This window comes from Grammomys surdaster, unplaced genomic scaffold (assembly GCF_004785775.1).
Source record: "Grammomys surdaster isolate TR1022 unplaced genomic scaffold, NIH_TR_1.0 126612, whole genome shotgun sequence".
Taxonomy (NCBI): domain Eukaryota; kingdom Metazoa; phylum Chordata; class Mammalia; order Rodentia; family Muridae; genus Grammomys; species Grammomys surdaster.
The window spans coordinates 99,232-125,643 of NW_021621401.1; the positions used below are offsets into that span (position 1 = coordinate 99,232).

The 26,412-nt window shown below is 52.4% G+C and overlaps 4 protein-coding genes across 6 annotated transcripts; 2 read left to right on the plus strand and 2 right to left on the minus strand.

The window, feature by feature from the left end:
* Positions 1–298: 298 nt before the first annotated feature.
* Positions 299–3,050, plus strand: Fam173a (family with sequence similarity 173 member A). Its single transcript, XM_028760856.1, has 5 exons — positions 299–1,454; positions 1,838–1,942; positions 2,028–2,168; positions 2,573–2,623; positions 2,778–3,050. The coding sequence occupies exons 1-5, from the start codon at positions 1,293–1,295 to the stop codon at positions 3,006–3,008; spliced, it is 690 nt and encodes a 229-aa protein (XP_028616689.1). The 5' UTR covers positions 299–1,292; the 3' UTR covers positions 3,009–3,050.
* On the minus strand, positions 3,047–6,906 carry Ccdc78 (coiled-coil domain containing 78). Its single transcript, XM_028760757.1, has 14 exons — positions 6,866–6,906; positions 6,523–6,640; positions 6,202–6,318; positions 6,030–6,116; positions 5,681–5,797; positions 5,332–5,420; positions 5,141–5,219; positions 4,930–5,055; positions 4,504–4,679; positions 4,296–4,377; positions 4,067–4,143; positions 3,531–3,597; positions 3,359–3,459; positions 3,047–3,268 (listed from the first exon to the last, which is right to left on the minus strand). Exons 1-14 carry the CDS (start codon positions 6,904–6,906, stop codon positions 3,187–3,189), a joined length of 1,359 nt encoding a protein of 452 aa, XP_028616590.1. The 3' UTR covers positions 3,047–3,186.
* A 494-nt stretch (positions 6,907–7,400) lies between these two features.
* Haghl (hydroxyacylglutathione hydrolase like) lies at positions 7,401–10,193 on the plus strand. 3 transcript variants are annotated; one of them, XM_028760956.1, is made up of 8 exons: positions 7,401–7,535; positions 7,775–7,965; positions 8,251–8,315; positions 8,400–8,517; positions 8,609–8,902; positions 9,090–9,191; positions 9,398–9,477; positions 9,796–10,193. In XM_028760956.1, exons 2-8 carry the CDS (start codon positions 7,861–7,863, stop codon positions 9,962–9,964), a joined length of 933 nt encoding a protein of 310 aa, XP_028616789.1. In that variant the 5' UTR covers positions 7,401–7,535; positions 7,775–7,860; the 3' UTR covers positions 9,965–10,193. The 3 variants fall into 3 exon arrangements, with proteins under 3 accessions (XP_028616789.1, XP_028616791.1, XP_028616790.1); XM_028760958.1 differs by having other exon boundaries at positions 7,462–7,496; XM_028760957.1 differs by having other exon boundaries at positions 7,486–7,502.
* Positions 10,194–10,218: 25 nt separating this feature from the next.
* Ciao3 (cytosolic iron-sulfur assembly component 3) lies at positions 10,219–19,194 on the minus strand. The gene is made up of 11 exons (XM_028760959.1): positions 19,126–19,194; positions 17,904–17,999; positions 16,236–16,379; positions 15,850–15,982; positions 14,039–14,173; positions 13,554–13,672; positions 12,711–12,840; positions 12,214–12,286; positions 11,799–11,936; positions 11,209–11,366; positions 10,219–11,046 (listed from the first exon to the last, which is right to left on the minus strand). Exons 1-11 carry the CDS (start codon positions 19,189–19,191, stop codon positions 10,808–10,810), a joined length of 1,431 nt encoding a protein of 476 aa, XP_028616792.1. The 5' UTR covers positions 19,192–19,194; the 3' UTR covers positions 10,219–10,807.
* Positions 19,195–26,412: the final 7,218 nt, after the last annotated feature.

Sequence of the window (26,412 nt, forward strand, 5' to 3'; positions counted from 1 at the left end):
AGCTAGCCTGGGAAGCCCTGTGGAGACCAGAGACACCTCCAAGTAAAGCTCTGGCAGCTGAGGAGCAGAGTGTGGGTGCCAATGTCAGGTAAATTGCTGGGGCTTTTTGGGTGCTCTAGGTCTGAGAATATCACCAGGAGCAGCAGACAAGAATAACTGTGTCCAAGCAACCCTGTCTAGAATTCAGTGTCAGGCAGGGCTCTGGTATAATTCTCTCAGTGGCCAGATTCTGAGCTGGGTGGAGCAGAGCCTCTCTCTGCGGAATACACGTACACCTGCTGCCTTGGGACACCTGTCCAGCAGATGGTTTTAGAGGATAACACTGCCCCTGGGGGATAGGGTGGTGGTCCTGGGCATGTTCAATTTGGAAGTCATCACTGTCTCTGCTAGGGGTAGTCAAGGAGGATCAGGCCATGAGTGAGCAGAGACAAGACCTGCCATTCCCAGACATTTAGCCTTTATGTGGGTGGTCAGGGTCCAGCAGCTTGACTCAAGGCTCTATCTGTTTCCATGCAGGGCCTTACTAGGAGTCACTCAACCCTTTATTTTTGAAGGAAGGAGATCTTCCGGGCTCCTGGGCTGTCTTCCACCCTAGGCTGGGCCGGCTGCCAGCACCCAGCCGCTCACATCCGGCCCCCTCCCTCTATACTCACTAGAGAGCCAACATCTGTCTCTATCTGCCCGCCCCTCTCCTTCGACCCCAGAATACTGTTTCCCGCCTAATTATTGTCGCTGTAGGGTGAGGGGCTGGAAGGACGTCCTCTGGTTTGCGTCTCAGTTTTTGGTAGGCTTTCAGGGAAGGAAGTCTTGGTCAACAGAATTTGCATGAGAGTGACTTTCAGTTATAGGCCCTGGCTATAACCTAGGCTCTGAGCCAGGCCAGTACAACCTCAGGGGGATCTAGAACTGAGATTCCATATGGTTGTCTGTAGAGTGGACCCTGAAGCTGGCCGCTGTATGTCTCGGACCGTAGACCCACTCGAGGCAAACTCTGTCATTCTCGCCCATCGCCTGCGTCATTGCGACCTCAAACCATCACCCGGAACCCAAGGAGGGCCCCCCCAGATGGCTGGGCGGAGAAGAATGAGTGTTGGACTGGCCCAGGAAGCCTCTTTCACTTCCGGCGTCTGGTCGCAGCCGAAACCTAGACTTCTGCAGTTGCGGCTGCGGCTGGTGTAGGCTGCGAGCGGACAGCGTATAGCTCAGGCTAGGGGCAGCGGGGAGGGCAACTGCTTCCAGCTACTGGCCGGGAGCCTTGGGAAGTACGACGTTGTACTGAGTGTCTCTCAATCATGGATCACGACGACCCAACCGAAGCGTTGACTGAGCTGCGGGAGAAGCGGCTGGGCTTGCTGGAGTTATTGCAAGCGGCGGCAGGCTCGGGGTTGGCTGTCTATGCTATGTGGGCGCTGCTGCTGCAGCCGGGCTTCCGCCGGGTGCCTCTGAGGCTGCAGGTGTGGCGTTGAGCCTTGGAAGGAGAGGGACCAAAACTAGTGCAAGACAAGGATCAATGGGTGGGATCAAGGCTACTGTAGGTAGTGTAAAGAAGGGCAGGATCAATTATGGGGCAGGACCTAACCCGGGGACCCGATGTACAGAGAGTTGGAACCAGTAAGTTGCAGAGCCTGGGTCTGTCCTCCTGACCAAGGCTAAATGAAATGAAGCTGGGATTGAATTACCGAGGGGTACCGGCCTATGACTAGAGAGTGGGCGGGGCTGCATCCGATGTGGCAGGTATCAATTTAAGGAAGGAAATCTAGTAGGCACGCATCGGGCCCCCAATCTGGTGCTTCTGCCTGTGCGACTCTAGCCTCAGCCCTCCAAATTCCTTATTCAGGTGCCCTACGTTGGCGCGAGTGCCCGGCAGGTTGAGAACGTGCTGTCACTGTTGCGAGGCCGCCCTGGAAAAATGGTGGATCTAGGCTCTGGTGATGGCAGGATCGTAAGGCCTGTGACTTTATATTCGTTGTCCTTCCCGTGGTGGCCCCATTCCCTACATCCAGGTCCCACACTCTTGGCTCCCATAGGTGCTGGCGGCCCACCAATGTGGACTCCGCCCAGCTGTGGGGTATGAGCTGAACCCGTGGCTTGTGGGACTTGCACGGCTGCATGCCTGGAGGGCAGGTTGTTCCGGGAGTGTCTGCTACCATCGAAAAGATCTCTGGAAGGTACGCTACCAAACTTAAACACCCCTTTTTCTTTTCTTTTTTCTTTTCTTTTCCTTTCCTTTCTTTTTCGTTCTTTCCAAACTTGATTTTCTTTTCTATCCCTCCCTTCCTTTCTTCCTTTCATTCTTTTCTTTGAGATGTTGTCTCTAGTCCAGGCTTATCTCAAACTAGCCTAGGACTATAGACATGCACCATCAGACCTAGTTTATGCAGAACTAAGGATCAAACCCAGGGATTTGTGTATATTAGGCAAGTACTCTGCTGACCTAGTCAGACCTCCAGCTCCTGATACCTTTATTTCCCAAGTTTCATGCTCTGAGTGGCTATCAGGCTGATATCTGGGTGGCTAGAGGCCCTACCTTGGTGACCCCATGCCCTCCAGCCTTTATCCTTGTTTCCTACAGGTGAGCCTCAGGGACTGTCACAACGTGTCTGTGTTCCTGGCTCCCAGTGTGGTAGGTATTGGGTCTGCTCTCCTGCTTGGAGATCAGGACCAGAGTCTCTGCTCTTGGATACTCTCAGGCCTGGAATATGTTTCAGGCCCAGCTGGATGGGGCAGCTTTTTCTTACCTGCTCCTCTGCCCTCCTCCCTCCTGTTCTTTCCTACAGCTCCCACTGCTGGAGGACAAGCTCCAAGAAGAGCTTCCTGCAGGGGCCCGGGTAGTATCTGGGCGATTCCCCCTCCCCACCTGGCAGCCTGTAGCTGTGGTGGGCGAGGGCACCGACAGAGTTTGGGCCTATGATGTCCATGGTATTGGGCCAGCTGTGTCTTCTTGTGGGGTGCCCATCAAGGGCATCGCAGAGTCCAGTTCTACCTTGGTCCCTAGGGCCCCTGTTTGACAAGCTGGCTGACTGGATAAAATAAAGACTCCGTGGGTTCAATTCTGACTTTTGTTTGTTCCAGGAATCACTTCCTGGGGCAGGGTGTCCAGAGGGTTCCATGCTGGCTGTGAAGAGATTTGATTCGAGTTTTTTCTGGGAGACTAGCTAGTGACTCTGAATCCTTGGGCACCGAGGTCTAGTTGGAAGGCATAGCTTCTACTCCTTGGAGATCTCCTGTATTCACCAACTTCCTCAGTTTCAGGATTTCCTGCTTGTACCTAAACGGGATGATCAGACAAATCACTTGTCTGGCCCTGGATTTGTTTCTTTCCACCTAGATTAGGACACTGGGGTCACATCCAGCCTACCTGCCCAAGTGCTGGTCCACATATTCCTGTAGCTCAGACAGCTGCTGCTCTGCCATGGTGGCCCGGACCAACAGCTGTGCCCGTTCCCGTTCTAGCTCTGCCTGGTGGAGGCATGAGTCAGGAGCTATAGCAGGATGTAGGGTGGGCATCCCTACGGCTCCTTCCCCACTACCTGAGTATCCTGGGAGAAGTCCTGTAGCTTCTGCTGGATTTGGGCCCAGGATGCAGTGTCTAGAGCCCTGTGAGGGGAGGGGAGGAGGGGCAGTCTCCGAGCCAGGCGTCATACCTGCTGTGTGGTTTTAGGACAGCATAGCTCTGCCTGGAGCTCCAGAGCACCTGCACATGGATAATTCTCTGACTAGCTCAGTGACCCCTGGTCTATACAGTGTTTTCTTCCCCAATCCTCAGGAGGTACTACCTCAAGAGCCTGCCTAATGTACAGCAGGTCTAGAAGCCCAAAGGTACAGCTGCCAAGGCCACCAGGCTGTCAGCTGCCACCAAACCCGTTTCACCTGTCAGATACTTAACAAAGCATCCATCCACTTTTCTCAATGATTACCAGTGTTCCCCATACAAACTAAGATAGCCCAGAGCAGAGATAAGAGCCCTACCCAATAGCAAGGGTTGCTAGAATGAATGAAGGCGGTGCAGCTTCTGGTTCTCTCTGCCTGACTTGTAGACCTCCCCGTACCAAAAGAAAGCACTCACAGTGGCTGTGGCTTGTCCTTGGAAGTGTCACCAGATCCCTTCTCTGGGTACAGTAGCTGTGTCCTATATTGGCCATACTGTAAAAGGACATGGTGGCCTCCCTTGGTTGACTGAAGAAGGCCTACTGCTCAAAGGCTTGGGGATGAGGCCAGGGGTGAGTCCTTCCTGAGGCTCTGGTTTCAAGGAAGTTTTGGGCAGCAAGGAAGGGGCACCTGGACCCCAGTATTACCTTGTTTTCCCTTGGGTGGCTGAGTTCAGTGGCCCAGTGAATGGGTAATGGCTCCAGGTTGATGGCTGTTGCAAAAGTAGCCCTGGGAGAACCATGTGACCTGCTGGGATCTGTTTGTGCCTGGCACTGCTCCTGCAGCACACTAAACCACAGTACAGGTGGCATGTTGCCATCCCACCCCAGGTGCCTGGGTCAGAGTGGAGCTCACCTGCAGGTGGTTAGCAGCAACTCCTGCCTCTGGTTCAGCTCTGCCAGGCGCTTGCGGTAGGCCCGGGCAGCTTGGGCCAGCTGTTGCTCTCGGCTTCGGTGTGCGGCCCGAATGTCCTGCAGAGTGGCCTCCAGGAAAGCTTGAAGGGCTGCCTGACTTGTGCTACTGGCATTCTCCTGGAGGGGGTTGGGTAGGACAGGGCTGGGGCTGGGTTTGGACCAGGTTAGGCAGCCAAGCTGAAGGGGCTGGGCTTGAGTTGGGTCACATGGTTGGGCTTAACTTTACCTCCTATTTTAGCTGGCTGTGCAGGGTCCCGAGACCACAGATTCCTTGTAACGGTCTGCCCAGCACAGCCAGGGCAGACTCGCACTCCTCAGGTCTCAGAGTCTACTTCCGACCACTACAGAACATAATTAAAATGCTCACCACGGTCTCTTTGGCATAGCGCTGCAACCGGACAGCGTACTCCTCGTTCAGCTTCTTTAGCTGGAGCTGCAGCTGAGCATTTTCAGCTTCAGCCTGCCGGAGCTGACCCTGACAGGAGGACAGCACCTAGGAGTACCCAAGAAGCGATCGCTCTGTCTGTAGGACTCCCACCTGCCAGGTCTTGAGGGTCACTGGGTGGGTAAAGCCTCACCATGGCTTGGGCAGCCAATTGCTGACCAGCTGCCCTGGCTTCCTCTCGGGCTCCCTGCAACTGCTGACTTAGGGTTCCCCTGTGAACACAGTACAGGCTCTGCTAGGCCAGGGTGAGGTACTCCCCCATCTCCTAAAGAAGAATCTCTCTGACCACTGGACTCGGCTTGTTCTAGTGGAGGTGAAACTCACACTTGTGTCTCCAGTGCCAGCTGCCTGACTCTGTGATGCTCCTGAACCCACTTCAGTTCCTCCTGCAGCTTCTGCTGGCCTCCTGAGGGCTGTAGGGTGAAAGAGACCAAACTTACTGCACGTGGGCAGACCCCTGTGATAGGTGGCTGTATACTGACGTTGTTCATGCTGCTCAGGCTCAGAGAGCCTGCCTTTCGTGGGATTCACCTTCGTGGACAGAAGGGAAGACAGGGGAGGGGAGGGAGCAGCAGACACCCGTTTCACTGCCCCTGAGCAGGTGCTCAGTCCAGTGCTCATGGTAACCTAGGGTCTGTGGTAGGTGAAATTCAGGCCTGGTTTCTCCACTGACCTCTAGTGGTGGCACCTGGTGTTGCCCCAGATTGGCTGCTGACTGGACTCCATGTCCCTGGCAGGCACCATTTCCATGCAGTTCTAGGTCTAGCACCCGACTTTCCAGTCGAAGAACCTGTGGAGATCAAGGGTGACCTGGGGTCCCGCTAGCTGCTGGACCACCTGGAGCAAGTAGATAGTCACCTGGGTGCGTGCAGGAGCACGTAGCAGGAGCCAGGTAGGGGTCCACAGACACAAAAGTCTATGTTCACTCCCGGGCACCTGAACCCCTTAATTGTGCTTTTCCTGGGTGTGCTCTCTGTTCCTGAATGAACTCAGGCTGACACACAGCTCACGTGGCTACTCACTTCCCTCCTCAGCTCAAAGACTTCAGCCTCATGCTCTTCACGCAGGTGATGGGTTGCGATCTGCAGATCAACTAGCTCCTTAGAAATCTGTGGGTAACCAGGGCGAGAGATGCTGCCAGTGGCTTCTTAGGCTCTCTGCTCTGACCACAACCCCACAGCCCCCCACATCTACCTGCAACCGCTGTTCCTCACTCAGCTCCAGATGTGTCTGATGCTCTGTCTCCAGGCTAGTGGCCCAGGCTGGGTGCCCAGAAACTCTTGGCAGCCAGTCCTCAGCTCCTGGAACAACCTGAGAAGGCACCACCACCCCACACCTATGTGGGTCTCTGGCCTGGGCTGTGGACCCCACTCTCATGGAGGCATTTCAGCCCTCTTGAACCAGGTCAACCCCTTCCCTGGGCAGGAATAGACAGGATCCAGGTACTTCATCCCTTCTGGTCATTTAAGAAAAAGAAGGACTCCAATAAGACATCAGTGTCTTGGGAGGACTCACGTTCTCTGCAACTCGAAGAGGGGCCCTTAGCCTGGGGTCTGGGGCTGCCACATACTCCATGGAGGAGAGAAGTTCTGGCCCCTGATCCGTCTGATGGTGGCCTGCTTCCTGGTTGTTGCTGGGAGTGTTGTCAGTGTTGCCATGGCCTCTGTTGACCTTAGAGACTACCTATCCTGCCTACAAGGAAGGGCAAGGCAGTTTAGTGGTTACGAAGAGTGGTACCCACAAATGGCATCCTTTCCTTCCTCGGCCACAATCCCTCATGGCAAAAACAGACAGACAAGCACTCTCTTTCTTGCAGGCCAGCTGGATCAGGGAATGCATGACCATGCCAAACCTGTACCTGCAGTTGCAGACACTATTTGTCTTTATATGGGATGCCATGTTGTCCCTTAGGGATTTGTAACTATTTCCAGTGGATCTCAACCTTCCTAATGCTGGGACCCTTTAATGTTCTTTGTGTGGTGACCCCCAACCATAAGATTATTTCACTGTTATTTCAAATTGTAATTTTGATACTGTTATGAATCATAATGTAAGTATCTGTGTTTTCCAATGGTCTTAGGCGACCCCCTCCATTTTTTAAGGTGTTGTGAGCCACAGGTTGAGAACCAGTGTATTAGACTCTAGTATATCTTCCTGTGTCAGTCGAACTCACACTATCAGGTGAACGAGGTGGACACACCCTCTGTCTGAGCGAAGTGGACATAATCAGAAGTAGTGGACTTTGGGAGCTAGCTCAGCCTGGGAACAAGAAGGGCTAACCTAACGAGGTGCCCTTGCCCGAGGCTGAATTGGAGCATGCGCACTGCGCCACTGTGCTCAACCGGTTCGTGTGGTCCCTTCTGCTCATGCGCGATTCCAGCAATCGTCCCTCAGGGCTCCGCAGCACTCACTCAGGATCGCGACCGAGGAGTGGTGATGTCGCGGTGGGCAGCGACCACACTCTCTCCAGGACTAGATCAGCGGCTGATGTGCGAGTGAGAGGAACAGCAGGGAACGAGGTCGCCCAGGTCTGGGATCCTAGTGCAGTTGAGAGAGGCGGGGTCTGTTGAGGAAGGCGGGGCCTACTGGGCCCTGGAGCGGAGCTAGAAGCCGCATTGCTGTGTAGCTTTTTGGGGAAAGTTAAAGCTGGGATAGTGGGCGGGGCCTGAGGTGAGCAAGGCAGGCAGCCCCTGAAGAGCTTGGAACTGAAGCAGTTCCCTCTGGGAAGCTCCTGGGTAGCGGAACAACTCTTCCTTTGTGCCCCTAGTGTGTGTGTAGCTGACCCGCCTCGTGCACCTCAGAAAAAGGGATTCACTAGGTTGAGGAAGTGTGGCCTGGCTGAGGTCTGCGACCATGAAGGTCAAAGTCATCCCGGTACTTGAAGACAACTACATGTACCTGATCATTGAGGAACACACACGGGAGGCTGTGGCTGTAGACGTGGCTGTGGCCAAGAGGGTGAGGGCCGACAAAGGATGCCATCAGGGGATTCCCAGAGCAGACCTGACTGACCCCTAATTGTTTTAAGTCATTTGATATATTATCTTTGGGCTCCCTTGAAGTATGGCTACTTTTGATGTTCGTAGTTCCCCAGTAATTGTACTGTCTGCCCGATATCTCCTCTAACCCTTGTTGCCCTGGGTCCCGGCCTGCCTGTGGAATTAAGCATCTGAACCTAGTGAGCCAGAATGGGGTGGGTGGCCCACCTGGACCGCTGCGGCACTATAACTTCATCCTTTCTAGCTGTTGGAGATTGCAGGCCGCGAGGGAGTGTCTCTGACCACGGTGCTGTCCACACATCATCATTGGTAAGTAAAGAGGGTGTGTGTCGAGGCCTGAAGCGGTCTCTTCCACGAACACTCTGACTTGACCCGACTCCCACACTTCCACAGGGACCACACACGTGGAAATTCGGAGCTGGCACACTTGCGGCCAGGATTGGCTATCATGGGAGCAGATGAGCGCATCTGTGCACTAACCCGCAAGCTGGAACACGGAGAAGAGCTTCAGGTGAGCTGAGCATGTACCCAGAAGGGGAGGGGAGGGTCCTGGTCCGGGCCTGCCTACCGGCCCTCACAGGTCCAGTGCCTCACCATCACAGTTTGGGGCCATCCACGTGCGATGCCTCTTGACGCCGGGCCACACCTCTGGCCACATGAGCTACTTCCTGTGGGAGGATGAATGCCCGGACCCACCAGCCCTCTTCTCTGGTACCTTGCAGCCTGGACTCATTCACCTACCCAATTCCACTGTGCCCTCCCTACTCCCTTCTGACCCTCTCTGCTCCCTAGGGGATGCTCTGTCAGTGGCAGGCTGTGGCTGGCACCTGGAGGACACTGCCCAGCAGATGTACCAGAGCTTGGCCAAGACTCTGGGTACCCTTCCACCCCAGACGGTGAGCCTTGGCTTCCTGTGGGGTCGACATGCTTGGTCCTGGACTTCCTCTTGGTATTTAACCTGTGCTTTTGTACTTGTCCTGCTTTGGTAAAGGTGGTGTGGACCTGGGTGGGTTAGGAATAGGAGTGCTGGACCCTTCTTTGGCCTGAGACAATGTGTGTTCACTCAGCTCCATCTTCTTGCAGAAGGTGTTCTGTGGTCATGAGCATACGCTGAGCAATCTTGAGTTTGCACAGAAAGTGGAGCCCTGCAACAACCATGTGCAAGCGAAGCTGTCCTGGGCCCAGGTGTGTCCATTTCCAGCTCCATAAAAGGGGGTTAGTAGCCTTCCTGATGTTTGGGGTGAGTTAGAAAGGGAATCACTGGGGAATCAGGATGAGGCTTCTGCTGGCTTTAGCTGGCAGGCCCGGGGTTTTGCCCTGCTGTGCCTTAACCTCCCTGCAGCTGTTGGCTGTCGGAGGCCCAGTTGTAATTGGGGACCTGTTCTTTGCAGAAGAGGGATGATGATGATGTACCTACTGTGCCTTCGACACTGGGCGAGGAGCTCATGTACAACCCTTTCCTAAGGGTGACGTAAGTACGGCTGTGTCCTCGGCCTTCCTGGGGGGCCTGAGCCATATCAGTGGGTAGGGCAACCTCAAGAGGCTGCGTGCACTGCCAGTTAGTCTCCCCACGGAACAGTCTCAGGACTAGCCTGGCATCCTTAGGGCCTCTTTGGCAGTCATTTGAGTAGTTAGGAGGGTATCTAGGGACTATTTATTGAGCTGAATGTCCCTGGCACCAGAGAAGGGCATTTGTTAAGGGCCCTCCTTCCATCCACTGCCCTGCTGGGCCCCACCCCCATGGGCAGCTGGCCAGGCCCACAATTCCCCAGTATATTCTTCCCTGCAGAGAGGATCCAGTTCGTGCATTCACAGGCCAGGTGGCCCCAGCCCAGGTCCTGGAGGTCCTCTGCAGGGAGCGAGCACGCTTCCAGCTTGCTTTGGAGCCACCTCAGCCCCAGGTTCGGGCACTCCTGGCCTTACAGTGGGGGCTTCTGAGCACACCTCAAGAAAAGTGAACTGTGTGGGGAGCCTGCTTGTCCCCACACTCTCCTGGACCTCAGGCTGACTGAAACCTCGGCCTCCAAAACCTTCTGAGCCCCTGCTACCCTGCTTTGAAGAACCAGCAAGTGGTGCCTCCCTTGCCTCTACTCCTTGTGGAGCCGTACAAGTGGGATCTCTAGGAGCTCTTGTGGGTCCAGACATATCCTGGGGACAGGAGGGTGAATAAAACTTTGAAAGGCCCAGTGTGGTATCACAGACACACAGCAGATCCTTCCAGAGGCGCCGACCTGTTTATTACTGGCGAGTCCCAGCTGTGGAGTTCTCACAGGCATATAGGCTTGGTGCTGACAGACTGCCCACAGCCTAAGCCCCTCACAAACAGACAGATTTTAGAAGATTGGGTGCCCCATTAGGTTCAGGCTCGATACCTGCCCTATAGGTTATAGCTTCAGGGGTTAGCCACAGAAATGAAACCCCTTACACTCAGGCAACTACAGCCAGAAGTCAGGGCAGAGAAGATGTCCATGGCCCTGGGCCAGTGGAAGAGTCTGGAACCTCATTGAACCTACTTGGTTACTTCTGATTCTGTCTGCACTTCACCCTGCATATCTTAATGTGGACCTTGGAGGTATATGGGCTGCAGGCAACATTACCAGCCAGAGACATGGGTCATGTGTCACCAAGGACCCACCTGCAGCTACTGTCCCCATTGTAGCACAAAACCCAACCCATCCTTGGAGCTCTCCTTGAACTGAGGGTCTCTGGTGTGTCCTGTGTGGGCTTTGTTGCGGATAACCACACAGTCTTCCTGGAAGTCTTGGTGCTGGCCCCTGGGGCTCTCATAGACCGAAGCTCTCCTACCACCTGATGCTGAGGCCTGAGTTGGTCTTCTCTATGGCATGGTACTGCGTGTGCAGCAGGCGGCTGGCTCGCTCTGAGTCCTTGCCTTGCAGCCAATGCTGGTACAGCTCCTGGACCCCAGGAGCATCTTCGGGCGCCTCATTCCTCACCATGCTGTACAGTCTTTCCACTTGCTGGAGGAGCTCCCTGCCTTCTGTATCCAGAGCCTTGAGCTGGCCCCCTCCATTCAAGCAGCCTGCAGTGGGGCAGGGGCATGGTGGCAGGAAGTCAGGGTTAACCCTCTGACCCCTGGGTATGGAGAGGGGGACTTCCCCCCCTCCTGTCCAACCCTTTCCACCTTCCACTGGTGGACTATCCCAGCAAGCAGAGCCTGCTGTACTATGCGAGGAGGAACTACCTGAAGGGCAAGCCATTACTTCCACGTAATGGTAGGGACAGCGGCCTCGTTTCAACTTCTGCACGAGGTTCTGGATGTTTCGGAAGCCATAGGCCACAGCAAACCGCAACAGCACCTGGCCTTCCCTTTCCAGTGTCACTTCCTGGAAGTCCTTGTTCCTGAAGGTGCAGGAGCAGGTTTGTGAAAATGCACATAGCCATGAGACCCTGTCCCTGGCTAGGGGCAGAAGCCTTCTGGGGTTCAGTGCAGCACCAGCTGGCTCTGTCTTTTCCTGCTTGCACCAAGGGAGGGGTGATAGAGAAGGAGTATAGCTTACATCCATGGCCCCACCAGATAAACTCATTTCTACCTTGATCTTAACATAGGGTTATTTTTCCAATGGGCAACCACAAAGTCCAGCACGATGTGAAACCCCAGGCCCAGGTGCTGTACCCGTGCCAGGCACCCTCTAGTCCCTGCATGTACCACCCTGGCTCAGGGTTTGGCCTGTTTGTTTACACTTCATGGTCAGAAGAGGAGACACACTTATGCTAAGGGCGCCAGGAGTCTTTCCCCCCTCCCCAATTCACTTCAGTGCCTGCCCTTCTAACCTCAAAGGTTGGTAGGTGACTTCAGTCACATGGATTCCAAAGAGCTCTTGGGCTGCGTGCCGGAACACATGCTCCAGGTAGCCTCCCGAGCCTCCACCACGATGGCTGGTGGGCTCCTCAGCAGACACACTACTGGTTCTGGGAGAGGGGCGGGTCAGTGCAGGAAGCTGAGGTCTCTTGTAGTCAGACATTAAGAACTGTTCTTATGGTGGCCCTGGGAAGCTCAGGTGGCTTCTAGAATAGGCTCTGCTTTGACACTGTAAACTCAGCCACTCTTGGGCCCCAGCCAGGCTCTGGGAGGTCTGGAGTCGGCCAGAAGGCAGCCTGGGTAGAAAGGAGGGGACAAGACACTGCCCCACCCCACAGGCAGCATCTAATCCCAAATAAAGCGTCTCAGTGCCCACCACCAACTCACAGGCCATCCAGGGGCACAGGCTCCAGCTCCGAGAGCGAGACTCCTTCTTCCTCCATCAGCCTGAAGACTTCTCCTGCAGAAGAACCGCAACATACACTTGCATCGACCTGAAAAGGCTGTGTTGTCTGTATCCCCAGAGGGACACTTACTGTAGACCCATGGGAAGGCATTCCTGCCCGGAGCACTGTAAAAGGAGCCAGGGCCACTCTGACAGTCTAAGGGCAGGCTGGACTCCCAGTTTATTTTCCTTCTAAGTGGAAGTCAGGCCACTCCACTTAGGAGTAGGGTGAAGATATGCTCCACAGGAACTAGAGATCTTGGCTACCCTCAAGACTCATTTTGAACCAGCAAGGATACAATACTGGGGCTCCACTGGCCACAGCATCCCCCTGGGAGGCACTCACAGAAGCCCCTGCTGTCTCCCTGGCCCAGTTCTTGGCTCCAAGGGAGTGGAGCCCCTTAGATACAGAGGGTAGAGTTATGCACGGGAACTGCACCTGTTGTAAGAACACAGTCCACGTCACGAGTCTGGTACTCCTGGTTGAAGAAGTCAGGTCTGGATGCTTCTAGCTTTTTGTCATAACAGGGCATCACTGTTACATGGTAGATCTTGTCAGGAGTCAGAAGCTACGGATAGAAAGAGTGTAGAAAGCTTCAGCCCCATCTAAGTCAAGCTCAGAAGTGTGAGATGTGACCTGAATTGACTTGAGCAGTTACTCATGCCCACTGGTCATCAACTGACCAGGGCCACATGTTGTCTCTGCCACCTCTGTCCCTCACAGGCAGCTGCAGCACAGGAGATAGGTGCTCTCTCGTTGCCTTTGAGAGGTCAGGTCACAGTGGAGACAACACAGACTTGTGGGAAGTGTGTCTGACACACGTAGAGAGAGTGCACAGGGCAGATGCTTGCAGCTGCAGCGCTATGGAAGCCAGCGCCCTTCCTTACCCTGTCAGTGCGGTGACTTCATGCTAGGACTAGTGGATCACTGGAAATACCTCAAGTGAGGTCTGATTTGTTCACCCAACAGACTGTGGGGTGTGCTTCATGCCCTTGCTCCCTAAACATGGAGTCTAAACCACCTCTGGGTGCTTTCCTATAAGTCCATCCCTGGTGTTTGACAAAAGACAGCACAGGTAGTAACAGGCTAGCTGACCAAGACTGATACTAAGGCCAACGTATTCCACTGGTAGCTACCATTGGGTTTCAGTCACCCAGACACACCCAGAAAGTACCACGGTCACAGGCCAGGGATCAGCGGCCAGCCAGCAGGACATCTCTCACTCCTGAGACACAGACGGCCACTCCTCATACGTTGCCAGGGATGCCCAGTCCCTGTTACCTGTTGCTGTGCAAAGAAGTCTTTGACCAGGGAGCCCATAACCTGCTGTGGGGACCGGACCGTACTGATGTAGGGGAGGATGAAGTTGCCATGTGTCTTCTCGGCATAGCAGATCCAGCCTGAGCCAAAAGGAAACAACAGGCTTGGGATGTGCACAGGGCAGGCCTGGGGGTGGTTCACAAACAGCTGTTCTCTTGGCAGTGACATGACATTCTGGGGGTGGAGCGATTCATACAAAAAAATGACTATGGCATGAAAACAGCCATCCTGTCATCACTGTCATGGGAAGGCTGGTATCCAGGCGATACCAACGGGACCCAGCGATTCCAGGTCATGTCTCAGGCCTTGGGTACCTCCTAGGGTGCATTCCTACCCTTCTCTGAAGACAACCCCTCCCCTCCCATTGTTCTCACTTTCCATGTCAAGCTGTCAGTATATCAGGACAGCCTGACTTCAATTAAACAACCACGAAGCCAGGGACACACCTGGGCAGGCGGAAGCCAGCACTGGCAAGGCCTCTCCGGAGTTGGCTTGTCCCCGGTATCGCTGCACAAACTCTTTCTGGCTCTCCAAAAGGCTGAAGTTCCTCGAGAAGGCAGTATCAAAGACAAAGTGCACCCCTGGAAAGTGGTGGAAGGCGAGCAGGTGTCTTAGTGCCAACCGTAGCAGAAACTAGCACCTGAACTCTCTGTCCAGAGTGGGGCAGCACTGTGTGCCACAGGCCAAGCACATGGCTCTGCCCAGGGGCACCACAGCAAATATGGGGTCTTAGGAAGCACTGTTTTACCAGGTACAGCACCTGCCATGAGGATGGCCTGAGAGCTGCCCCGTGGCCCCAGCATCACCCCCAGAGAGAATTCCTAAAACCACACTTTTCTTGGCACCATTCTGAATGTGTTTAAGCCTTTTGTACCAGTAGGGCTTTGCCCTGGATGTTTTGGCCTCCTCCAGACCAACCTGTGGTGCATACAGAGGCCTTTGCCTTCCCAACTGCCTCCTGATGATGCCGTCCCCAAGGGCTAGGACCACCTGTATGGCCACACTGCTGCAACCCTGCATAGACTGTGTAGACATGACTCAGTGGGCTTTTCAACCACAGGGAGATGTTGTAGACTTATGTCAGCCTGGCGTAGGCCATAAGCTAAAGCTCCTGCAGGATCCCAGTGGAAGACTGTGCTCCTGGCTCTTCGGTTCTCTGTAGGGCTGGGAACTGTCCTGGGATGACGCTGGACTGAGCACTCACTAGGATCACTACCCCCATGCTGGTTTTCCTTAGAACTCTGAGGACTGACGAAGACTCCTAGTACCATGGCAAGGGTCACACAGGAGCATGGGGTGCCTGCCTATCAACGCATATTCCCTGCAAGACATTATTGTCATGGTTGACAATAAGGTCCAGGCCATCTAACAGGCAGGAGGTGCATTCTGTGGAGGTGGTGCCATGAAGGCCCAGTCCCTCCACTTTCCCAGGAGAGGCTGCTAGTTACTCTGGTTTAGCAGGAGACCCAACACCCAAGTCTTCCTCTACCCCAACTCCTGGCAGAAGTCAGCCAAAGGTTACCCAAGCCAGAACCCAACAAATGTGACAATGTGCCTGAAAAACAGTCACTGTAGCCAGGGATGGTTTAGCAGGGATAGGTCCTTGCTGTCAAAGTGGATAACCTGAGACGATGCCTGAAACCCACGTGGTGGAAGGAGAGAGGTAAGTCCTGAGAATGGTCCCATGACCCACGCCTGCACATGCACACATACACACTCAAAATAATTACATGTAAAAATAAATACACGTTAAAAAAAAAAACAACAAATAGTAACCTAAGCTGGGCACAGTAGCACATTGTCTGTCATCCAAGTTCTCAGAGGCTGAAGCAGGAGGATTGTGTTTGCGGCCAGCCCTGACTACACAGTGAAGTTGACACAAGCCAGGGTGACAAAGTGAGACCCTATTCTAAACAAACAAACAAACAAACAAACCCCCAAAGGTGGCATCTATATGCAATTCCAGCGCTTGCTCCGTGAAGGCAGTTCAAGATCAATCCGATCTAGACCTAGTTTCAAAAAACCAAAACACTAATACCACCCAGGGGACAGGGGACTGGTCAACTACAGTACAAAGTCAGAGCTCAGCTGGCTTCTCTTCTAAGGTCCTGACCTCACCATCACAGTGAAACTTCAATCGGAAGTCACACTAGGGAGAGTGCCCCTACTGTTCAGCCCAGGGTGAGTGACATGTGCTTTGGGGGCGGGAGGAGTCCCGGAACCAGCCGCCCTCGTTCACTCAAGGTTCTGCACCTACCTATTCTTTTGAAGAATGAAGTTAATTTCCTGGCAGTGTCTGTGGAGTCTAGCTGAAACCTGGCAGCCAGCGATGCTCTGGACTGAGGTGAGATGGAAACGACCACCAACCGCTGCTGACCCGGTGCTGCCACCTGTAGAGCAAGAGAGAGAAAAGCCTCTGGCTCTGCAGGCTTTCCACAGATTCACAGAGGCCATCAGTTCCACCACAGTCGGCCACAGTGACATTTAGAACCCAACCCAGAGCTCCAGGCCTAACAGTGTCACTAACATGAGAGTCACAAAACCTAAAGATGCAGGAGTCACCAGAAGCCAGCCGGGTGGACCAGCTGAGCTTCCCCTGATGAAATATGCCATAGACAGCTGGGTCTGGTCCCCACTGCTTACCTTATTAGCATCTAGAACCTTCCGCAGTTCCTCGTGGCTCTGCTGGGTAATGAGTACTGTCTCTGCTGAAGTGACGCAGCCGCTGCAAGCCAGGCAGTCATTCAGGGAGACCTTGGCCTTCTCCAGCTTCTGGGTTCTTCCATCCTGCAGGTGAGCAAAATCTGGAGCAGAGAGTCTTGTGGGAGATGGGCAGGGCATTCATTCCAGGTATTCTTTTTGACTTCCACTCACATCACCAAGAACCAGCATGAGAGCAGACTGGGGTCTTATGATACCCTCTTATCATTTTTTTTACTTTGCTTTTTTTTTTCATGACAGTAGGTGGAATTCAGGCCCTGCAAACACCAAGCAAACATTCCACCACTGAGCTCTCTTCAGCCCTGACACCCAGTTTTTAAAAGATTAAGTGAGTATCACACAAGTACACAGATGCTTTAGAGACCCCAAGTATTCACACTGACATCAAGTTCTAGCTTTGGGTACAGGCTTGACTGGAGTGCCAGGACCCCATGAGCAAGGCTGGCTTTCTGTAAGTCAGTGCAGAAGCCACAGACCTGCTGCTCTCTGGTCTGTGGGGACAGGCTGGGAATAAAAGAGTGACAGCCAAGAATGGATGAAGGAAGAGAGGGTGGGGGATGGGAGAGAAGGCTGTACAGGCAGTAACAACCATCAGAATTGGTAGAACAGACCCAGGACTCTAGCATTCAGGCCTCCAGGGCACCCTCAGTGGTAGGTGTCATGCAAAAAAAAAAAAAAAAAAGCCCATCAACACTGCTACAGATGCAGAAATGGTTTGAGCCAGGGCAGGTGAGCTGCGGGGATCCAAACTGATCAGAGAAGTAAGGCTAGAAGGTTTGGAGTCCCTTCCGATATTCTCTGAGCCTGTGCTTGGCACCAGTGCCCCGACCTGAGGTTAACCACACCAAGAAACCAAAGGCCCACAGGCCCAGGCTGCACCAAAACTATGTGGATGAGGCCACTTGTCCTTAAAGCACAGCCCAGTGGTGGTGGGCACCTTCCTCTGTCCTTCTATCCATGGGACCCCTTGTTGAGAATCAGGGCCTCCTGGTACACTGGGGTCTAGCAGATGTCACAGAGTGTCACGAGGTCACTCACGGTTGTAGACAAACAGCTGGGCTTCGCTGTGGCAGCTGGATCCTGCCCGTCACTGCTCATGGCTATCTGCACACTCATCCCCTGAACCTACCCATGGTTCCTCCCCTACTCAGAGTCCCATGGCTGGGCATCACTTCTCGGGGCAGTGGCACACGGGATTTTTGAAGGGATTCCTTAGAGTGCAAAGGGTTAATTTTAGCAGACATCAGGATCTACCCTTTAGATTAGAGGAAGGAGGGGCTTGATGAGCCAAACCCAAAACATCTTATGCTACCAGACGTAGGAGGTAAGGAAGGAGCTTCCATCTCGGCAAAGTCCCCCCCCCCCCCCCACCTCCTGCCTCTGTGCAGAACAGGACAGACTGGCTGCTCACCGTCTCAGCTCCCCATGGCCAGTGAATGTGACCAGTGAGAGAGAGCTGGGGAGATGCAAGGAGTTTCAGGGTGGCCACATCTGTGACTGGGAGAGGCAGGAGACATGTGTTTCAGATCCACACACCAGCCTCCCTCCTCTTGCCCCAGCAGGGATGTGGTGGAAGCTCTGGTTCCTTACTGGGTTCACTTGGAAGTAACTGCCATCATCTTCAATGTGGATCTTGGCTATCCCACTTCCAGACTTCTTATCCACCTTCACAGGCTTGATGCAATTCTACAGCAGGAAAAGACCCCACACCAGGCTCTATTAGGAGAAAGCAACTCAGATGGAGGATGGTGGGCCACAGGGATGTCTGGCTACAGGCCACAGAGCAAAGCTCTCCACCGAGGCCAGTTCTACCAACTTCGTGCCACCGAAGGCATGCGGAGCTCTGGTTGCCCACCCTTCTTTGTACAGGTGAGGAGAATGTCAAGGCCACTCACTGTCCAGGTCCAAATCACCATGAAGATTGGTGTAACTCTATATGCAAGCTAATGCAGAAGCCCTGACCAGCCTGCCCTTCCTATGTGCAGGTAGCAGCAGACCACCAGAGGCCAGTGTGTCAAGAGGTCTGGACTTTCCTTGGAAACATCTAGAGGTCACCTCCAATCTACTACCACAGATGAAACTTCATGTCTCTCCCCTTCTCCTGGACATCTCCTGTTACTGCTTCCAGAACCTTGGTTGGCTTTCCAGATGGCCAGTCTTGGGGAAGATGCCCCAGTTCATCCTGTCTATGTGGCAGCTCAGCCCCTCTTTTATGCGTCATGGGACTTGGCTACAGGACCACTAGCTCTGGAGACAAAGGAATACCCAGACAAGGGCACCGGCTCCTGTTTTCAGGGGTGGCTGTCTGCCATCCCTCCTATTTTCCTCAAGGCAAGGTCAAGAACATTAACTATGGTTGTGGCCCAAGTGGACATCTCGCCTGTCCCTTCAACATGGTCCCTGTCCACAGAGGTAAACAAACTGGCTCTGAGAGAGGAGTGGGAAGGGATGTCTCACAGGTGTGTGGAGGCTGCCTAGCCCCAACCATGTCTCTGCGCCACCAGCTGGGTGACACTACTAGGAACAGTAGTTGAAGACCACATACAACAGTCCCCATTTTTTTTCAACACTAACCCTGCCTGTTACCACTAAACACTCCATGGTCCCAGAGATCGCTCTGGGCCTAGTAACCGGGTTGTCCGGCCTTCCCTGGCCTCAGTATCTGTGGTAGTAAGAAGGGAACTAGACTGACTGAGGCCCTGGGCCCTGGGTCGGGTCTCTTGCTCAGGAAAAGACACCGGTGAGAGAGGTTTCCAGGCGCACGGCCAGGCCCAGACCCTCCTCCTGAGCGACTCGCCCTAGGCCAGCCCACCTGAGACGGCCCGATGAAGTCATCCAGGTCGGTCAGTTGTAGTGCCCCACTGAAGGGCGACGCCATGACAGCCTCACTGCCGCTGGGCGTCGCACGGGGGTGTCGCAAAACGACACCAAAATGACACTCAATTCCGCCACTCTGCCGGAAAACGCAAATTCCAGCGCATGCCCATTGCTCGCGAACAAACTTTGAAAAGAGTGAGCGCCCTCTACTGGGCGGCGGCCTTGAGCGCTCGGACCAGCGGATTCGAAGGAGCAGGTTCCACCGCGTTCAGTTTCCCTCGGTTCCTTGGTTGCGGTGTACCAGGGTAGCGTAGACAGAGAACGCAAAGAATGAAACTCGAGAGTCTCTCCCGCTTCACGTACGGGTGGGAATCCGGGTTTCACTCATCACCTTGACCTGGCAGTACCCAAGGAAGGTCCCAGATACAGTGCCTGCATCAGGAGACCCGGCTGATTGTGGGCATCGGAACACAAAATGAACTTTGAATCACTGGAATGCCTTGGAATGGGCTTACCAAAAACGCGGTCGGCAAGTGCTGTTGAGATGATAAGACAGGAGCATGGGAGTACATTTACAGAACGGGCTGGACCAGGGCCAAAGGACAGTTTCTGTTTGCTGGGAGGATTCTAATGCTGGAAGGAGGGTGATAAATAGATCTTGGGACATTCAACCTCCCCCACCCCCACCCCCACCCCCACCCCCAAATCCAAATCTATTAGAACAAACACAGTGGAGGGCTGGCAGGGTGTGAGGCGGAGCCAAGACCCACTAAGAGATACAGAGCAGAATGGCTTGGCATTCATCGTAATGCCGGTGACCCTGGAAGACATTGCAGTCAGTGGATGTGCATGAAGCCAGTCATAAAAGACCACATGTGTGACACATTCCACAAAATGTCCAGAACAGGCAAACCTGCAGATAGAAAGCTGACCTCAGGTGGAGAGAAGGTTTGTGACCAGGGTGATTAAAAAGGTCTTTAGAAATTGATGTTGAACATTTTTCTTTTAAATGGAATGGGGTTTCCTTGTGTAGCCCCGACTGTCCTAAAACTCACATGGTGGACTAGGGTGGCCCCTAACTCACAGAAATCCATTTGCCTCTGCCTCCATAGTGCTGGGATTAAAGGTGTGCCACCATGCCTGGCTTTGTAACATCATTAATGTCACCAAAATGTCTACTAGAAATGGTTACAATCAAGTTGAGATGAGAGTTGATTTAGTGCTTGCTGTGCAGATATGAGGAATGAACTGAGTTTGATTTGTGGCACTAATGTAAAAGCTGGACACAGCGATATGTGCTGCCCATAATCCCGAGAAGGGAGAGGCAGGGAGAGCCCTGGAGCCTATGGCCAGCCATGAATTTCCAAGACTGCTAACCTGAGTTCAATCCCAGGCCATATATAGTGGAAATAGAAAACTGACTCTTGCCAATTACTCTCTGGCTTCCACAGATAAAACATAGCACAGATGCATCCATACACACATATGTGTACACACAAATGCATGTAACTTTACAAGAGAAAAAAACTGATGTACTAAGATCCTACACATGTGTTTTGTTTTGTTCTGTTCTGCTTTGTTTCCTTCCCTAATCAGAGACTGTTACTGAATAGCCCAGCCTGGCTTTAGGTCGTTTGTGTTTGTTTTTGTTTTTTCAAGACGGTTTTTGTAGCCTGTCTTTGTGTGTAGCCTTGGCTATTTTGGAACTCATTCTGTAGACTAGGCTGGCCTCTGCCTCCCAAGTGCTGGGATTAAAGGTTTGCACCACTACCACCCAGCCTTGACTTCAAATTCTTCATCCTCCTACTTAGTTTATGAACACTGGGGTTACAGGAGAATGCCACCACACTCAGTGGGTCGAACACTTTAAATGGGGCAATTCTACAGTGTGTAAGTTTGTATCTTGAGAAAGCTTTAAAGTTGGGGTAGGGCTATAGCCAAGTATAGTGATTTATGCCTATAATCCTGACACAGGAGATTGAGACAGGAGGATTGCTTCAACTTTAAAAAAAAATGGTTTACAAGACAGGTGAGATAGCTTAGCTGTTAAGAAGTGAATGCTGCTTTTGCAGAGGACTTGGGTTGGGTTCCCGTCATCCGTATGGCAGCTCACAAATGGCCTCTCCTGACCTCTGTGGGCACTAGGTGTGCAGGTACACATGTACGTAAAGGCATAATACTCATATACATGAAATATAAATAATGAACCTTAGAAAATGTATTGTTACTGTGTGCATGCAAACGTGTACCTGTGTCCAGACAGGTGTGAACCACTGTGAGGAGTGTGAGCACCCCAAGGTTGGAGAACAGCTCTGGAGTGTTGGTTTTCTTCTTCCTGCTTTATGGAGATTCCAGGAATTGAACTGTGGTTGTCAAAGTGGCAACCTGCTGAGCCGCTTTGCCGGCCCAGCCAGTTGCTTCAAGTCTGAGGCTAGCTTGTGTTATGTAGTGAACCCAGATTAGCTAGGACTACACCTTAAGACTCTTAAACAATCAACAAAAAGGGTGGAGATTGAAGGCTTAATGACCCCAACTTCTGGAACGGCTTTGGATCTAGACCATCCAGTCTCAAGTCACATCTGTCACCTAAAGAGACCAATGAGAGTCCTGTATCCTGGGAAAGTGATCTCACCAGTGTCGTTCATAAAATAGGAAATAGGACCTTAGTTTCTGATTCTCTCTCTCTCTCTCTCTCTCTCTCTCTCTCTCTCTCTCTCTCTCTCCCTCTCCCTCTCCCTCTCCCTCTCCCTCTCCCTCTCGCTCTCTTTCTCTGACACACACACACACACACACACACACACACACACTCTCGTGTGCACACAGAAGTGACTGGGCACTCCTCAGACATCTTTCATTAACTCATTTCCCTGGGGGGCTCTGGCTCAGAGCAGATGTCACGCCTCTGGGTCCCCAGGCTCCTATTTTGCCAATTGTTTCATCATCATCATTAGCTGGTATTTACTGTGTGCTTCCCCTGTGCATGGCCCTAAGCTAGACACTGGGAACTGTAGGGTTTACAGATGTCTGGGAGGGGAAGGGAGGACACAGGGGCCAGCCAGGGACACTGGGAGAAACCAGTGGGGCCTCAGCTGCTGTGACTCTGTGCCCCAGTGCCACTCCTTGCCCTGGGCTTCTCTGGCTGTCCTGGATACTCATAGGCCTCGTTTGCCCACAGGTGGGGGAAGTAGCCACTCTCTACTGCCCATGTGGTACTCACTGAGGCTTGCCCAAAGGCCCGCCTCCTCCCTCGACTATGCCAGTTTCACCCTTTGTAAGGACATCCCTTGTGCTAGGACCTAGAGGCTGCCATGACAGAGGGCCACAACTGGGTGCTCAGAACAATGGGAATTTATTTCCACGGCTCTGGAGATGAACAGCCTGACATCCATGTTAGTGTGGTACTTCACACCCTTCTCAGCCTGCCGGAGAGTCTTCCTACCTTTTCTCACTTCTTGGGGTTCTGGGTGGTCTGGGCCTATGAACATCTGTTTCCAGCCTTTGTCTCTCACATGACCCACCTTACATCTATGTGCCTCTGAATGTCACTTGCCAAACTCCTGTCACTAGACTTAGTCAAAGATCACCTTGAGACTTCTGAAGTCATTATACCTTGTGGGAACAGATGCTGGGGCTGATTAGTATTCTTCAACTTGGCACAAACCAGAGTCACCTGGGAAGGAGAATTCTTGGTTGAAGAATTGCCTCCATCAGAATGGCCTGTGGGCATATATGTGTGGTATTTCTTTGTTTCATTATTTATTTAATTATTAATTTATTAATTTATTTTTGGTGGTTATTTATTTATTTATTGTTTGCTTGTTTGTTTTGTTTTTGTTTTTTGAGACAGGGTTTCTCTGTATAGCCCTGGCTGTCCTGAAACTCACTCTGTAGACCAGGCTGGCCTCGAACTCAGAAATCTGCCTACCTCTGCCTCCCAAGTGCTGGGATTAAAGGTGTGCGCCACCACTTCCTGCTGGTATTTTTTTTTTTTTATTAATGATTGATGTGAAGCCCGTTGTGAGCAGTTCCTCTCCTGGGTTGTATAGGAAAGTGGGCTGAGCAGACCTTGGAGAGAGCACCTTCTGTGATCCCTGCTTCAGTTTCTGCCTCTAAAGCTCTTGCTCTGGCTCCCTAGATGATGGATTCCAACCTGTAAGATGCAATACATCCTTTGCTTCTGGTCATGATGTTTTATTGCAGCTACAGAAAAGCAACCTAGAGACAATGGGAAGCAGAAGAAAGCCTCTTAGAGCTGAGAGCTGGCCAGAACCAGTGTGATTGGCCCCTAATGTGGGTATAAAATGCCCCTGGAGTGGGGGGAGGGCTGGGCAATAGACCCACAGGTAATCTTAGCACCCAGGTGGCTGAAAAGGATGATGTGAGGTCAGCTTGAGCTGTTTACTAAGACTTGGTCTCCAAAACACCCCACTTTTTTTGGTTAGATATTAGCTCAGTTGACAGTGGTTGCCTACCAGGTACAAAGCCTTGGGTTCAATCCCTGGTACTGCATTGACCAGACGTGTCACCTTAGCACTTGGGAGGTGGAGGCAGGAGGATAAGAATTTCAAAGTAATGCTCAGCTGTGTAGCAAGATTGAGGCCAGACTAGACTACAATACATGAGACCCTCCCTCAAGATGGATGGATGGATGGATAGATAGATAGATAGATAGATAGATAGATAGGGTTATTACGGGGTGAGTATTTCCAGAAGGGGAGAAATGGTGAATGGAGGAAAGTGTGTATATCAACCCTGTGTTCCCCAAAGTTGCCTCCCACGCTATGTTTGAAAATACTATCCTACAAAATTCAGAAAGGAGAAGTGGGGTTCACCCCTTCAGGCTGCCCTCGCCTGTGGTCTTCAGGATCCAAAGGATATATGGCTGCCTGTTGCCACCGTGAGGCGGAGGGAGCCTATGTCCAAGAAGGCTCCTCAACCAGAGTCTCACTCTCACCTGTTAGGAGCATCGCCAACCATTGAGTTTGGGATCCAAGAGCTGCCAGGCAAATTGGTGGGTGGAGTTGAGGACAACCATCCTACCTGTGTCAAATGAGGGACTGGAGGTGTCTCAAAATGCAGGACTGGAGGTGTCCTGCACCTGGGTCAGGCAAGTCCAAGTTCAGGGCAGGTGATGTGGCTCGAGTCAGTCTCGTGCCCTCCAGAAGGTGAAACTACTCTCACCTGATCCCCTCCATATTCTCTATGAGGTGGCACTGTTTGATTTATTTATGTATGCGTGTGGTTCATGTGGTTTGGGTCTTGAATGTTCCTTTCAAGTCCACATGTTACAGATTGGCTCCATGAAGCTTTAAGAGGCACTTTTGGGGGCTGCTCTCCAGATGGCAGGGGTAGGGTATGTGGGGAGTTGGTTGCTAGGCGTGCTCTGAAATGCAACCTGGGCTCCTTCTTTCTGCTTCCCAGGTGCCATGAGATGCACAGCCACCATGTGATCACACACACAGTAGGCATGAAGGTGACAGGGCCAAGTGATGGTGGACTGAATCTTGAGGACTCAATGCCTGCCTTCCTGCCTTCCTTCCTCTCTCTTTGAGACAAGGTCTTGTGTAGCTCAGGCTAGCCTCAAACTCACTGTAGCTGAGGCTAGCCTTGAACTTGTGCTATACGTGCCTTTACCTCCTGAGTGCTGAGAATACAGACACATGCTGTCACACCCATAGACACAGTTCTAGAGACTGAACATAGGCCCATGCATCTAACAGCTGAGCCATATTCCAAGTCCCTTTCTTCTTTTCTATATCTCTGTATGTGCATGTGTGTGCATGTGTGTGTGTGTATGTGTGCATGTGTGTGCATGTGTGCGTGTGTTCTTGGAGGCCAGAAGATAGATTGTGATCTGCTGGAACTAGAGTATAGGCAGTTGTGAACAGCCTGGTGTGGGTGCTGGGAACTGAACTCTGGTCCTCTGAGAGAGCAGCAAGCTCCTGTAACCACTGAGCCAGCTCTTCAATCCCTTTTTTCTCAGTGATTACTTGAGGATTTTGTTACAGTGACAAAGCTGATTGCTACAGTGGTCAGCAGAGACCTCTTTGCCACTCAGTAAGATGTGGGTGATTCAGCCTAGGTCCCTGAAGGTAATGGGGTCACCACTGTTGTCTGGGTGGATGTAAGGCCAATGTGTTTCATTGTGTCCCTTCCTTATGAGTTGAAGTGTAAGTGCTTTCCCCATGGGAAAGGCCCCACTGAGGTGCTGGGCTTCTTGCGAGGGATGGGCCCCACCATTACAAATGTGTCTTATTGTGGGCTCAGGTGGCATCAATATCAATATAGAGATAAAGTAGCCTTTTGTAGGAAGATTTTTTCAGTGGTGCTGGTGACATTCAGCTGGATACCCATTGCCTGCTGTTATCTTGCTGAAACCCTACCTGTGACACTAAAGTCAGCATCAAGTAGGATGCGGTGATGGAGACGGGACAGATGGCTTTATTTGTTGAAAGGAACTACCGTTGTACAGTGAGCACATCATTAGTGGCCTAATCAACAGACGGCTGTGTCCTTCTGGGGCCGCTACATCTTGTCAACAGGTGGGATCCCAGCAACGTCCCCAGGGGAGCCTGCACACGCTGCAATTAGTAGCTAATGAGAGGCCTGAGTGACTTCTCAAGCTGAGTAGTGGTCTGACTGGGACTTGAGCAGGGCTGTGCCATGGTTTGTGTGCTCTGGCCTCAAGTCTCCTGCCAGCTAAGGTGTCTACTTAGGGACAGTGGTGACTGGGGCAGTGTATTCTTCATGCTCAAAGTTTTTTTTTGTTATTTTTACATATATTCCTATTTTTAAAATATCTGTCTGTCTGTCTGTCTGTCTGTCTGTCGATTTATCTGTCTATCTATCTTTTTTTCAAGACAGGATTTCTCCATGTAGCCCTGACTGTCCAGGAACTCACTCTGTAGATGAGGCTGTAGACCAAACTCACAGAGACCTTCCCGCCTCTCCCTTCAGAGTTCTGGGATTAAAGGTGTGCCATCACTGCCTGGCCTGTTTGTGTGAGTGTGTGTATGAGCAAAGACGTGGAGGTCAGAAGATTGGCAGGAGTTGGTTCTCTCTCCACTGTGTGAGTTTCAAGAATGAAATCCAGGTCACCAGGCTTGGCTTCGAGTGCCTTTAGCACTGAGCCATCCCCCTGGCTCCTGTTACTTAGTTATTTGTTTGTCAAGGTTTTTTTTATCTTATTCTATTTTTTATAAATTTTTTTCATACAATATATTCTGATTATGGTGTCCCCTCCCCCTACTCCTCCAAGTTCCTCCCCACCCCACCTCCCCTT